This window comes from Equus caballus, chromosome 26 (genome assembly GCF_041296265.1).
Source record: "Equus caballus isolate H_3958 breed thoroughbred chromosome 26, TB-T2T, whole genome shotgun sequence".
Taxonomy (NCBI): Eukaryota; Metazoa; Chordata; class Mammalia; order Perissodactyla; family Equidae; genus Equus; species Equus caballus.
Window position 1 is genome coordinate 8,297,116 of NC_091709.1, and position 16,002 is coordinate 8,313,117.

At 37.5% G+C, this 16,002-nt stretch overlaps 1 protein-coding gene across 2 annotated transcripts in view; it reads right to left on the reverse strand.

The window, feature by feature from the left end:
- EPHA3 (EPH receptor A3) overlaps positions 1–16,002 on the reverse strand; it is a 368,458-nt gene that overhangs the window by 66,856 nt on the left and 285,600 nt on the right. The window contains exons 7-9 of one of the 2 annotated variants that reach the window (XM_001501427.7): positions 13,342–13,504; positions 5,466–5,568; positions 4,717–4,784 (exon numbers count right to left, since the gene is read on the reverse strand). In XM_001501427.7, coding sequence (XP_001501477.3) covers positions 4,717–4,784; positions 5,466–5,568; positions 13,342–13,504 — 334 coding nt within the window. The remainder of the gene's footprint in view (positions 1–4,716; positions 4,785–5,465; positions 5,569–13,341; positions 13,505–16,002) is intronic. The other variant, XM_005606092.4, reaches the window with a different exon arrangement.

The following is a 16,002-nucleotide window of genomic DNA, read 5'->3' on the forward strand; positions in this document are numbered from 1 at the left end:
ATTCTGATTATCACAGAAGGTGGCAGACAAAGAGGTTGGATGAAGAGTTGAACAATTTAAGAAGAGAAGTTCCACATAATGAAACATAAAGAGGAGCCCCAATGAGCTTACTCTGCAAAAACTAGGAGGAAAATGGACGTTCAAGGAGGGGGATCTTAAGGAGACAGTTCAGAGTCGAGCACGCCTGGGTCACCCCCAGCAGCTCTTGTGAATGAATGCCCTCAAGCTTCCACACGGCCGTGAGTCTGTGAACAGCGCAGCAACAAAACACCTGTCACAGTGCCTCACCGACTGTGCATCCGAGTCTGTGAACTGCTTCACAAAGTGAGATAGCTGCCATAATAATTAATTCAAGGATCCAAGATGGCATGTCTTCTGTCTGACATGACTTCTGCTTTCATTAACACTCACAATCAAAGTCCCCCACTGCAATGATAGGTCTACTGTAAGCCGTGAATGTACGTATATAATATGGACATTATATGTATTTACCAATATAATATCAATAGTTGAAATCTTATTGTGTAGCTTTTCAATATGGTTAAATGCAATCTGAATATTCTCTATAACTTTAACAATGGTGCTAAGGAATTAAATTCCAAACATAAATCATATTTATAGCTTATTAATTATAAACTTCCTTCACAATATATTTATTTATTAAATTACTCTGAAGATGAACATTTTTCCTGATGTTCTTTAATTAAAATAGCCAGATTATTAAATTTAAATAACAGATAAAAGACAGTGGAATCATTTTGGGTTTGATTTAATATTAATGAGATTCCTATCATTTGGAAAAATAATTCATACTAGAGACAATTTGGGATGTTCAATAAACTAACTTTGTCTGAAGGAAAACTAAACTTTTAAAAAGGGAGCCTAAGATCTATTAAAGTATGTAAACATGCTCTAACATTAAAGGAAATTGTAATTTAAGTCTCATAGTACATGTGCTAATATTATTGAGTTTGCTTTTAATTTTGATAACATTGCTTTAGCAAGAGACATGGATATTTAATGATGATATATGTTTTCATTTATCAAACTATGTTATTGAGAATTTTTTAACCCTAAAATAACAAATAAAATCAGACCTTATCTTTTCCAATATCAGTTTATAATGGAAGAATCTTATGGCAAAATCACAGCTGAACATTCTATGATAACCAAAGATTTTTTTGAGTCAGTTTTGTAGTTTGTATGAAGTAAGTGTAGAGACTGTGATGACAGCAGTTGTTCTGAGAGCTTTCAGCACGATGGTCACAAGGCCAAGGAGTCCAGGATTTGAGTCTAGTCTAAGAAATAATCAATTCGTTGACCTACAGGACAACTTTGTGAATACCATGCTTACATCATAATTTACTTCTTCGAATGGTTTTGAGACTGCAGAACAGAAATGGGAGGGTGGGGGACCAAACGGAGAACTAAGGAGAAGTCCAATGCCACACCCGCTGCTGCCGGGCGTTGACTCCCGCACTGTAGAAGATGCTGCAGAGTGTGGATAACTTGAGAAGACACGATGTCGAGGGAGTCAACATCCACAGAAATGCAGAAACTGTAAGTCCTTTGCCCTTCTTTTGGACAAACTGTGAGAACAGTAGCTTTTGAAGTGAGAACCCTTCCTTTGAAGATTTTCCATTTTGAATAGCTCAGCAATAAGAATTAGCTATGAATCAGGAAAGAAAGCTCTGAAAGCTTGCTGTTCAAGTGCCTGGCTTGGGGTCTGTTAGATAGTTAGCGCTCAATAAATAACAATGATTATTGCCACTATTAATATTTTCATTGTCAAGAATGTTTATTCACAATTATTATCATTGAGGTTTCCTGGTCATAGAATTTGGACTAAGAAATGCTCATTTCTTTTGAGCTCAGAAATCCCTTTGCATGCTTTCGCCACGTTATAAACATTATTACTTCCTATAAAAACAGCTGGCAGAGTCACTCTTTCATCCAGTTGACTACCGTAAGTTATTATTACACCAAAACTACTCTAACATTATCAGCACTAAAACACTTCACCTTTAAAACAAACAAACAGATTAAGGAAAGCTACTATACTTTTCTTGCTTTAGAGTGAGGAAAACAGTAAATGTAACTAGAGACTTACTCGAAGATGTTAGAAAATTAAGTCTTGTAAGAATCTTTTTGTTTAGTCAGTTCAGTTACATTTTAATGGAGATTCACATCAAATGGAGGCTATGATTTGTGATGTTTTGATTTGTCTCCAGTAATATAAAGGTTGGGAAATGGGAAGGTAAGGAAATCCAGCATTCCTTTTCATGGAAAAAACATAGCACTTTAAAAAGTAAGGTAAAAATGAAATTTTTTCTGGTGAGGAATTACAAATATTTTACATTACTGAATTTAAGGAAATCAATTTGGGAGAGATTATTGGCGTCAGAATTTACAAGGAAGATTATATAATGAGTTGTCAGGAACAATGTTTCAAATATTTAAATAAAGAATGGCTTTAAAAAGTTTTGAAAGTGTGTTAGAGTTACCCTTTGGCACCTGTCACCCTAGAGAGATATGGTTTACTAAATATTCTGAAAATTAAATAATCATTCCCACATGAAATCAAATTCATTGCTTTTAATTAAAATCGAGTGAACTGCTTTTCTATCCACAGGACATTTAGGGAAACAACACAAATAGAAATGCACACACATCCCCCAGTAAAGTGTCCTGCTCACCGGCTCACTGTGAGCGATTCAGCTGCTGCTTTTTAACCACTGACCCCAGCGGTTCCAGGCATCAGGTGATTCAGGACGCAAGGCACATAATCCCTTCACACCAATAATTAAGGGCAACACACAGGGTAACTGGGCTCTGTCCAGAAAACCAGATAATAAACACATGCCCGTGTGTTAAGCTGCACTACTTTACAGCTCGTTCTGTGCAAACACAATAATGCATATTTCCATTTTACCAGCACGAGGTGCCCTAAGGATAGCAAAAAAGTAAAAAGGCCCAGCCAGAGAGGGCAAGGGGACAGGATCTTAGGAGGTGAAACACATTTCTTTCCTTTTGAAACAATATTATAGAATTTGTAACAAGGCTGGAGGGAATAGTTCATAGCAAGAGCTTTCTAAAGTAATACCAAATAAATGGCCTGAAATAAACCAGCTGTAGGAGTAAGACGCAAAAAGTTTATGACATGCATATGAGTGACTTTATGCCCTTGCAGCTTGGATAAAATGCATTTCTTTTTTGTTTGCCTATGTAAGGATATTGTGCATTTGAATAAAATTAAAGTTTCTACAAACGTCACAATAAAAACCAACAGCTGAAACAGATCGGAGTAATAGAGAAACCTGCTTACAATTGGCACGCGGAAATGTATCAACGCTCCAAATTCATGAGATTTATAATTTATGATCCCTAAAGAACCAAATCAGTATAGTCTTGCTCTAAGGACAATATTTACATCAGTTGTCCAACTCATATTAAGAGCAACTTCATGCACTGCTCTAATTTACCACGGTGACTGTGACTCGGGGTTTTCTGGGACCATGAAAAGAAGCTAGAGAAGGATGCTGTAACTTGTTCATGTGCTCTTAAGACCTTTGAGCTGGTAACGAACTGATCTGCAGTGATGAGATGTTCAGATTAGGAAGGCAGCACTTTGGCTCTTTTGTGAGTTATTCTAAAATGACTGAAATGAAACGTAGAAAACAAACCCTGCTCTCTGCAAACCCTGGCAGTGTCCATCCCACACCAATTTACATTTGGAAGACATTCTTTTCTTTTGTTTTCAAGCTACTGTATGCCTACTCTGTGTTAGCAACAGGTAATTGAGTTTTTAACTTGAGTTGTAACTAAAGCTATGATTTATAGATGCAAAGCCAGTGACTGATAGGAAACATCATGTTGATTTGAAGATAATTTAAAGCGGCAATGGTGAATGCCAAAGAAAGGCATGCTCACAAGATGACATTAGTTATACTAAGACTATCTGAGAGCACAGAAGCATGATTATAGTCTCCATATCAATTTCCATGAGAACACGCCCTTCCTTTTACGGCCACTGATTAGTAATTCCATATTCAACTGTGCTGTGGTTTGCAAAAGAAAAACACATGTGATGACTTTTTTCGCCAGAAGAAAAAAAATGAGTTTTTAAATTAGATATAAAGACTTTGTTTCCTAAAAGAGTATTTCTTTTAGAAAATGTTAAAAAGAGGCTAAATTGGTTGGCATTAAAATATGGTGGGAAGGTTCAGGCTTTACTACCAGTCGGATATCATGTAACTCCAAAATAAACAGTTTATTCTAAAAGCTCTCTCCCGGTTGGCTGACAGAACGGAGGAAGGCATGTGGCACACACAGAGGTTGTTTACCTTCACTCGGCAGTTAGGAAAGGGGAAAGGCTCTTATTTGGATTGTAGCAAAGGGAGAGTGATGAGGAAATTGAAGACACGCTGTGCCTTTCAGTTGCAGAGCTGACTACATACGTGCTCCTCACCATGGGTGTTATCTGAGTATACGCCATGTGTTCCCTCCACCTTAGCTTAACTGTGCTGAACTGTGGCCATGTAAAAATTACGTAATGTGGAACCACGAATTTCCTTCTCTGTTTAAAATAAATTTAATTTGTTCCATTTTTCCATAAAACTACTTTTGAATTCTCTTTGTCAGGGGGAAGTTATCCAATTATAAATCAACAACTGCTACAACTAAAGTGGTAAAACCAAACACAGTTTAGACACTTACAATGTCCATTTCCAAAATGAAGTCTTTTTTCCTCTGCACCATGTTTCGACTTGTTGTAGCCACAAAACCTGGAGGTAAATCAAGGGAAGATAACACAGACAGAAAATATACTTCAGACAATGAAGTCAGCTCAGAATGTGCAAAGCACCAAAAATAAAGATTTTCCTCAAACAATTAAATGCTTTAGTGCAAGTTTAATGACTTCGTACTTTCTCCATCCTTTCCAGAAAGCCTCTGTCTCAGGGGCCCTGGAGAGCTGCCTAATGAGGGGATGTGTGGAGCTGCTTTCCCACTGGGCAGACCCTTCAGTTCAGTTTTTATAATCACCTTAGAATGTGTTTATAGTATTTTTTTAACAACTGCTCTTAGGAAGAATGAAGGGTAAAGTCCTCATTGTTGGTGATTAGAGCTGTACAGTGTTACAGCATTCTGGGTGAGAAAGCGTCAGGGACTCTGGAGCGTATTTGGAAAAAGGAACGAGGGGTAATTGGAAAAAGAAAGTAAAAACTACAGTGAGGCTGAAGGAGAGAAGACAAGTGGCGTGTGCTGGAGAGTGGGGTCGGATTTAATGGAAAAGAGAAAGTCAACTAAAGATGGAGAAACGAAAGAAAGGGAGGAAAGAAGAAGGATCCAGAATACAAGTAGAGATATTCTTATTTGTTAAAATGCTTTACTGACCAGGCTCTTCAGATTTTAGCAGCAAGCAAAACAATAATGAAAGTAAGTCTTAAAACAGACTGTGACCTCACCTCCCGATCAAAACGTAGGCGACACCGCTGAGGAGGAGGATGGCTCCCGCCGCTGAGACGGCGATCATGACCACCTGGCTATTCTCACCCGAGATGGAGAAAGCTGTGAGGGTGAAGAGAAAAACAAGAATAGCACACCGGCGTTAACACATCCAGACTAGCATCTAGATGGAAAAGCTGATAAATGGTCATATTTATCCTGCTTTTACCTGAAATGTGGCTTGCTGTCTGATACAGTGAAAAAGGAATTCTTCACTTGGTGTAAAAAAAACTCAGACATTTCCTATAATTTTGCTTGAAATTTCTACCTAATTATAATAAGAGCAAATAGTTTGTTTCAAAGACATCAGTCAGAAACTATTTGAGTGCCTCGTGTGTGAAATATGCTAGACTGGTTTTCTCTAATCTCACTGGCAAGAAACTCATTGGATAAACCAGAAGTGAACAGGTAAGATTTCCCAGAATGAAATTATGAAAGCTTTCTAATTAAGCTGGTTTAGCCTTCGATATACGTTTATTTAAACGGTGGTGTAACACCTATCATATGGAACTCAACGCATATCATCAACAAATTGTTCCTCTCCCTGTATTTCCTGCCTTTGTAAATGGCCTGTCACTCATTCATGCTCCCAGACAAAGTATTGGCAAAAATGGCTCAGAAGCCAAGTCTGGCCTGCCATAGGTGTTTGCATAGCTCAGGAGCTTCAAATGGTTTTACATTTTTAATGATTTCAAAAGTCAAAAGAAGATTTTGTGACATGAAAATATATAAAATTCAAATTTTGGTGTCCATAAATAGAATTGTATTTGAACACAGCCACATTCACTTATTTGTGTACTGTCTATGACTGCTTTTATGGTAAAAGAGCTGAGTTGAGTAGGAGCAGCTGAGACTATATGTACACACAGCCTAAAATATTTATTATCTGGCCCTTTACAGAAAAAGTGTGTTGACCCTTGACCTAGACTAATGCTTCTCTAACTTTAATGTTCATACAAATCATTTAGGGATCTTTTGGGAAAAGCAGTTTCGGATTCAGTCATTCTGGAGTGGGGACTGAGACTGTGCATTTCTTGTGAACTCTCAGTGATGCTCATGCTGCTGATTCCAGACCACAACATTTTGAGTGGCAAGGATGTAGACCATAAATACAAAGTCACCTTGTCCTCTTCCCTCTTCTGATCATTCTATATCCAATTAATCACCAAACTCTTTAAATATCTTAGTTTATGTCTTCATTTATAGATTGCAATTAGAAATTCCTAATTGGTTTCCATTTGTATGTCTTTCCTATCTTTTACGTGGCCATCACAATATTCTTCCTAAACCATGAATTTGACCATGTCCTTTTCATTCATAAAAATTTTGCAGGTCTCTTCATAACTTTCAGGATAAAATGCAAATTCTGTAGCAGAGCATTTAAAGCCATTTAGGATCTGTTCCCTGCTTAAATCCCCAGCCCCCTCTGCTAACAAACTCCACAAGCAGCCTAACCTCTACACTTTCTGAATACATGCAGCTCCTGGAACAGTTGTTTCATATGCTCACACTTTCACATATGTTGCTCTTACAGCAAATGCTAATTGGACAAATGAATGAGTGCTGCATCAAAAGAGCTTAGAGGCGAGAGTTTGGTTATTTGAATAATACCACCTCTCCAGAAGTTAATATCACATCTTCAACCTGATCAACATCTAATTTTGGAAGATTTTCTTTAAAATAATGCAGCTTGGGGAATACTTAAATGATACAAATAAAGAAACATGGCAGATAGGCTGTTAGAGATTTTCTAAGCATATGCAAAAAGAGCTGAGTGTGTGGCAGGATGGCATACTCATAATATAAACTGTTGCTAGCACTTTCTTCTTTCCTACCAGAAGCCCACTGTTTACATCACTGTGGCATCATGTGAGCGCCTGCTCAGATCTCCATGTTGCCAAGTGTGATACCGGCTCAGCACAAGGTTGGCATAAAGGAAGCCATATTGTAGAAAATATGACCTCTGCCTAAATAACCCAGCTGGATGAACACCCTCCAAGAGATCCACTCACTCTGTAGATTTTATGACTCCTACTTGTGCACATACCTCCCAGCTGTGACAAGACGATAACTGTGTTCTTTTGAATTCCTTAAGATTGTGATGACCCAGCACAGAGAGGCTATGCTGATGGCCATCATCAATGACAACTGAAAGATCTGGTGTGGCATCTCCTGGGCCAACATTCCTAACCCCTTCCCCTATAACCCACTGGCCTACATAACTGCTTTAAGATTCTGTGCTCTGCTTAAGATGGTTCTTTTGGACATTAGTTGACCATCTTCCCTCTGGCTAGCAAGCTGTAATAAATGCCCTTTCTCTGCCGCCATCTCGCCTCTTGATGATTGGCTTTTGTCTTGCTGGAGCAGAGCAGATAGTGCCCTTTGTGCGGTAACAAGTGTGCAGTGGGCAGCCTCTGGCTGCTTCACCTTCAGGATCCACCCAGCATGGCCATGCACAAGCCATGCTCCCCTCAATGACTAACCATGGCAAGGGGCCTGAAGCCGGGCCAGGTCTGCCCAATGCAGGGATCCTCCCATGGGCAGTCTTTACTCCAGGGCTCCCCATCAGCTTGGTGAGACTTGCTGAGCCTCGTTGTCTGAAGCTCCTCCTCCTCAACCTTTCTCCTTCCCTCTCCTCTTCGTAGATGGCTGACCTGCATCTCAGTCTGAGGCACTGCTTGCCTGTTTCCACTCCTCCTTCTTGTACACTTCATCAATATTTCCTCCTATAAAGCTCTTATAATTCCATCTTAATATCTCCTTCCCAGAAGACCTGGACTGATGCAGCCTTATCCTTTGGCTGTAGATCTGCGAATAGCTTATAAAATAGCTCAGCCTAGAGTTTCAATGATGCTCCATAAATGTATGATGATAACTGTATCTCATGCTTTTCATTGTATACTATAATAACTTATAAACAGAAGCAAGTTCTGGATTCTCTATAATTTTGATTAACCACTTTAAAGAGTCAGTGAAACTGGGAGGGGAAACACGACAGGAGAAAGAGTTCTCTATTCCTTTTTCTGTCTTTTCAAAGGGAGGATTAAACTAGGACTTCCCTACAGTTTATTCTAGCTCTAAATATCCACAAATCCCAGAAACTTTCTGAAGCACATAACCAAATCAGATAATTTTTGTTACTGAAGTTAGCAAACATGTAAATGAGTATTATTGATTAAATACTTGTTTAGAGTTGTTTAATAATGTTTAAAATACTATTAAAATTTGATAATTATTACATTTCTTAGAAAGTCAATTTGAGTGTGTTTCCCACAAGCAAACTGCTCCCCTGTTTCTGGTCATTTCCCATTTCAGTCCATCTTGCACATACTGCCGGCGTTCTCTCCCTAGAGTAGATGGGTTAGGAGTCCATTTTTGTGAAACAAAAATGCCTGGATTTGTATTTACTTGCTATGTGACATAATATGATTGTTGTGAAGATTAAATGAGTTAATACAAGCAAAGCTCTTAGAACAGTGCTGAGCACATACTGAGTGCTCAATAAATTTTATATATTTTTATTATGTCATTTCCTGGTGAAACACTGGCAAAAGTACAAGATATCCTACAAAATTATTTATGAATATCTAGTTTTGTTATATAAATTTCCCTACATGATGATTCCATTCTGCCTTTGAAAGGCTGCCTTATTTTTTATTTATTTATTTATTTATTTATTTGAGGAAGATTAGCCCTGAGCTAACTGCTGCCAATCCTCCTCTTTTTGCTGAGGAAGACTGGCCCTGAGCTAACATCCATGCCCATGTTCCTCTACTTTCTATGTGGGACACCTACCACAGCATGGTGTGTCAAGAGGTGCCATGTCCACACCCAGTATCTGGGCCAGTGAACCCTGAGCCGCCGAGAAGTGGAACGTGCGAATTTAACTGCTGCACCACCGGGCCAGCCCCTGAAAGGCTGCCTTAATGTCCCCTAATAATAGAGTCCAGGAGATCAAAGTTGCTGCAAACTCAGACCTGAGGATATGGTGTTAAGTGAAATAAGCCAGACAGAGAAAGACAAACACTGTATGATTTCACTCGTATGTGAAAGATAAAGGAATGCATGGACAAAGAGGACAGATGAGTGGTTACCAGAGGGGAAGGGGGCTGAGGGGGGACGAAAGGGGTAAAGGGGCACATACTTATGGTGACAGATAAAAATTAGACTACTGGTGGTGAGCACAATGCAGTCTATACAGAAATTGATAAATAATAATGTACACCTGAAATTACAAAATGTTATAAACGATTGTGATCTCAATACAATAATTGAAAAAAAAAAAAAAAAACAATGAAAAGGGGCCATGAAGCCTTCAGCAGGGCTCATTGAATTGTCTGAGTGCTAATCGTCTTGAATAGTAACATCCACCAGAATCCTCCAATCCCAAACTCAGCTCCATCCCACATAGTTTTGCTCTTGAATTCCTTGGGTGTTCAAATTATGTACTATTTCTTTATACAGAAAACACAGGCACACACACTGAGTACCTACCAGACCAGCTAATATTTTAAACACTTTACAAATAATAGCTGATTTAATCAACATAAAAACCCTATTGAGTTATGCATAATGATCTTCCCCAATTTCCAGACAGGGAAACTGAGGCATTGAGAATTGAGGTGGCTTGTCAATGTCATTCTAGTAAACGCCAATCGGCTCCAGAGTCCTTCCTTTTAACCGGTAAACTGTTCCTGCTTTTCTTGGGCAAAAGCAGCTGCTGTGGTGCAGTTTCTGCCCCGAGAGTCCCCTGCGGTGGGACTGTCCACCGTCCCAAACATGCTGTACTGCTTGTGCTTCTTGCTTTGCTGGGCGATGCCTTTGCTCTAGGAAAGTCCTTTGACTCCTATACACTCTATGACTTCTGTGCTTCTTAGTTTAACAGCAATAGCAGCTCTGGATCAGTACTCCAAAATCTGGAGACTCCAGGATTACTGATACTAGCTATGCGACCTCAGAAAAATCAGGTAAACTGTGTGTCTTAGACCATGTGTAAAAGGAAATAATGGTATCTGAACACCTTACAGAACAGGATCAAATGAAATGTTTTTCAAAATGCTTTATATACTGTCACATAAACACACGGATTCTAGAATCAGACCCAACACTTACCAACTGCGTGACTTTGGAAAGCTGACTTCACTTCCCTATGCCTCAGTTTCCTCATCTGTAAAATGAGGACGGTAACAAAGGTAAAGTGCTGCCGTGCACAACGAAGACATCCTAAAGTGCCTGAGAGCAGGTGCGCCCCGGTGCCACTGTGCCTTCCCACGGACCGGGCTCAGACAGCAGGATTTACATTCCAACTCAGCGCCCTGTGTTATTGATGAGAACTCTTCATATGACTTTGAAACACGAAAACTAGAGCAAATTTTTAAAGAAATCCAAACATGAGTCTCTTGTATCTTTTAAAAATGAATGTATAACAAGTAAGACTCAAATCCTTGGAGGTTTTACGAATATCTCATTTCAATTTAAAAAAATAAAGAGTTGATTTTTGTCCTTTTCCCCTTAAGATAAAGGGCATTTTTTTCTCTTCTATATTTAAGTCTAGAAAAATTCTGTGGTGAAGCAGGAAGAGTAAATTGACTTTTTAAAAAATCAAACGGCACGACACTTTTTTTATAAATAGAGAGGGGGGTGTTCAAAAGTTCATATTTTTCTTTTTATCCTCCTTTCATCTGCTCTCTCTCAAACAATGGAAGTGTTGGAAATACAAAACTTATTTGGGAAAGATTCTAAGACCTTGCGGTGTTTAAATGGATTATTGCTTAAGCCTCAGACACTGAAGCCTCATTACAGGTTCATGCATAAACACTACCACAGAAATATCTGTGATGAATCTGGAATCACGTTAGAATTTTGGAATTTGGTATTGTTTTTGTGAATTTACTTATCAGATAAGGTTAAGTGCTAACTAAGCACATGCAGGATTAGACTGAAATTCCAAAATATGCATCAACATAATAAATGTTTACCTAATGATGATCTGACCCTCCAGCTCTCAATATGCCTAATTTGTATCACAAGACGTAGTAAACATTTGCTTTTTCTATTTCTAAGATTTGGGATCTTTCTTGGTAAATCAAATATAGATTTTGTTGTTGTTCATTCAAATAAACATTTAAAAGTTTGAAAAAAGTCAGTCTACAATCACTTCAAAACAAGAAACTCTTTGCACCACTTAAAAGTTACAAAAAGACTTAAAACTGCTAATGTCAAGTTGCAATTGTATTTTGTTATTGTGTCATCTAAAATTTGGAACTTGTTTTAAACCTTGTTCTCATGGACTTCCAGCATTTCGTATCTAATATCCTCAGAGAGTGGCTTCTCCATGCTCATTCCATCCCAGGAGGACTAGGACAGGTCTTGAGGCATAGATTTGTGTATTGAGGATGGCAGCTTTCCTTTGAGTAGAAGAGTCGTGCTTCAGCTGTGAGCTGATGCCTTCTAGAAAGCCTAGAATCTCAACACCTTGCAGAAGTTACAGTTTGTTGTTGTAAAGCTACATTTCTAATTGTCTGAAAAAAGTGTGCCGTAATGTATTTACTCTATCACATTAACTTAAACAGTTTATATAATTTATTTTGTTAATCCTGAATGTTTCTATTAGGTGTGAAATTTGGGCATAAAATATTACTGTACCAATTACAGTGTGATTTTATATCAGCAACAAAGGATTTAGAAAATAGGAAATAAAGGAGCCAGGAGAAAATGGCAAATTGGGAAGGTCAAAAGAGATTCTTGGGTTTCCTTTCAGTGGCGGGCTGGGCATTGTCAGAGCCTCCTTGGATAATCTGTTTCTAAGGGGTGTTCATCCTTGATTGTCTTTCTAGCCTATCTTACAACTGTGAATTTAAGTTGTAGAAAACTACTGTGATGTATATGATTTTTCCCATTACAATTAAAATGATACTTACTCAATAGAGATATAACTGGTTAATGTGCAGTAGAAAAGATGACCCCCAGCATTACATTTATTATCCTGTAGGATATTAACCAGTTTTGGACAAATTAGCAAATTGGTTTAAGTATTCCTGATTGCCTACACATATGTGAGCACACACAAATATGTATGAATATGTGTATATGTGTCTGTTCTTCAAATTTTCCTTAAAACCGGTTTTAGTCTCTTACTAGTCTCCTCATTAATTAATAAGTTAAATAAAATCTTTAACTTGTATTCATTTTATATTAGTACCATAGTCATGATTTTACCTTTTTGAAAGGTATATCTTAGGAGAGCTCTTTCCTAATATGAAGCGAATGCATTTGAGGAAAAGAAAACTTTTATTAGGAAAATGACTGCCAATTTTAGACTAATTTTAGCCAAATTTGGGGTCAAACGGATGGGACTGTCCAAATTGCTTATGAATATGAGTGAGATAATAAATCAGGTTTTAGAAAATCCTTAATGTACAAGTGATACAAGATTGAATATATTAAGGATTAAAACAAAATTCAGATCCTCATGGATCAGCAAGTTTATTCCTTGTAGTTCACTGAATCATGCAATGAACCTGGAACAGCTGGATTAACAGGTACTGGAAGTGTGTTATCATATTAAATAATGTTCCTCAAAGCAATTTCCAGCCAATAGAAGACCAGAAGCATTCCAGACATTAGAACACATTTGATTTGCAAAAAAGAAAAAAACGCAGATGCACTCTCACACAGACAGGAATGCACAGACACAATGCTTACAAATTGTTAAAGTCTCAGCAATTTACTTTGAATTTATTACACTTAGTTAAAACTTAGAGAGAGTGGGGATGAATTAGCAGATACCTTTTGCAACAGCCTGCCCCCTAAAAGCCACATTGAAATAATACGTACAGTCTGGGCTAGTTTCAAACTCAAACTTGCGACTGTTGGTCCCGTATCCAGCTGCTGTTCGGGCTCTGATTTGGAAGACGTATGTCGTGTCAGGCTTGAGGCTACTGATGGTCACATTCGTGCCTCTTGCTCTCAGAATGGTATAACTTGTCTCTTGTTCCTGCTTTGGGGTAAGAAAAATCATGTTAAAATCAAATCTTTCTATTGCTATCAAGTATAAAACGGTACCCACTCAAAACCAATTCTTGTAAATTCTCCCAGAGCACAGGACGGATAAAGAGACATGGCAGTGGTCTCACTTTCTGAGTGCAATCAAAGCATTCTTTTAAGCTGAAAGCATCTAGAGAATGTCCTGATTTGGATATAAAGATTGTGCCCTGCACATAAAGCAGAGAAAGTTAGGTTTCCTTCCTACCAGTTACCAAATATGTGAGTGAAAATATGTTCTCTTCAAAGTCAAGGCTGAACGAAAGCTTCAATCTAATTTCACGAATAAACTTACAAAGAGAAAAAACTCCTTTGAACCAAACTTAATAGAAGGACCTACTGATTCTCAGAAAACATGTCTATCAGTTATAAAATAGTAAACTTAAACAGGTCCAGGTTTTATATATAGCTCCAAATTAATAACTTTCTAAGCATCAACTATATTTGCACTGTATTTAATCTAAGTCATGGTGGTTTAGTATAGACAAACATCTTCAGATCAAAGTCTAGAACTATTTCCCACAAAGGATCCTCTCAGAGATTCACAATGTACATTAGAGGAGTCACACTGCACGTTAATAGGAACGTCTTTTTGTGTCAAGCCTTGCTTACAAACACTGGACTTACACAGAATTGTGATTTTCCTCTAATGCATATTAACATGTTGTGAGTACTTTTTGGGTAACCTGATTTCGATCAGTGGTGGAACGTGCTTCCACCTGGGATGGGGCCTGGAGTGGGTAATACAGGACAACGCATCTCTTCAACCAAACTAGACAGAACAGTACAGGAAAAATGCTGTGCGTTACAGACACCTCTTAGTTAAAGATGCTGTTTAGGTATCAGATAGTATTTGAGTCAATATATTAAATAATAAAGAGAGTCAAATATATTTATTTTACAGAAATAATGATTTCATTTGTTAAAAAGGTTATTGTGTGTATACCCAGAATTCGGCAGTTTGTCATCATTAGTCAACCAAACAATCAGGAAAGCTGGACCTCGTAGAGCTTGACTTCTAGTAAAACATTACAAATATTGCCAAAATCAGGTATATATTTGTTAATTATTTTAAAATTTATATATGGATTATATAAAAAATATTTACATAAATATATCTTAAAAATAATAGTACTTGTGTGGATGTATCAAATTTAAAATGCTTTAGGAATAATGAATAGATTCAACCATCTTTTTCATGTACTGGTTAATATTGTTTAAAAACAAGGATATTTATTGTGCTTTGTTGGTCTACCAAAAAAGTTGAGAAAACTTTTTATGTTTGGAAAGTATGAACGTAGATTAACTGTATTTTTGAAATAGCCCCATAGATCTGAAAGTTGGGTGTTCCCCGGTTCTGCTATCAAGTCTGAACTAAGGCACATCATTAACTTCTTTCTGTTTTGTTGTATCATCTGTAAAACATGGATTCTTATATTTGCCCAGTGCATCTTGTCACACTTTTACAAATAGAAGATTGTGATCAGGTGAGTATCTGACAATGCCACCGTGGGTAACAAAAGCTGGGAGATATCGTGTACTATGCTTCTGGCACAATGAGTTTGATTAAGACTGATTTCTTTTAATGAAAGAGACATACTGTGTCCCTGCAGGGGGCAGTATGAAAAGAGTGGTGGTATGCTTGTGAAATACATCAACTTCAATAAAGAGAATAACTGCGTAAAGCAAAGTAATGTTTATACGTGATGCCTTTTTGCACAACTGATTGTATCACTAGGTATCATGTGTCTAATGGTCCATTCTCATGTTGAAGGAGGTATGTAATACAGGGGAAAACTCACGGCTGCAGGATGCAAAATGGAGACATAATGTTTACTAGCACTGAGGCTAAGAAATTCAAATAACGCCATAGACTCGCTTTTCTTATTTGTAAAACAATCTATTTGCCCACTTTTGTAGGGTTATCAGACCTCTCCAAATTAAATAATGCATGAATAAGTAAATATAAACTGATACATAAACCCACAATGTGTTTTTAATTCACTTTAAAATACTTTGTAAGCTGCAGCAGATACACAAATACGTTGTTTTCATATTAGTAGCTATAAAACCACCCAGTTCTGATGATAAGGTTTAAATACATCTTGCTTCCAAACCTCACCATAATTTCTAACAAGGGAGAAATAAGTGCTATTTACAGTGATGAAATATCACCACCTAAATTCTACTTATAAATCATTACATACCTATTTTTTATATTTGCATTACTGATCCACCGGTGTATGATGTGAGGCAAACTTAGCCACACACTTCTAAATTTCCCTGTATGAAGTCAAGAAAGCTTTTCCTTGTCGGTTCAATAACACAATGATTAGTTTGATGTTTCTATCTGTATTGAACGAAATTCATGTGAATGTGAAGATCAGGAAATGATGCTTAAGGCAATGAATTAAGAAACAATCCATCAATAGATTAAGGAATCACTATAAAATA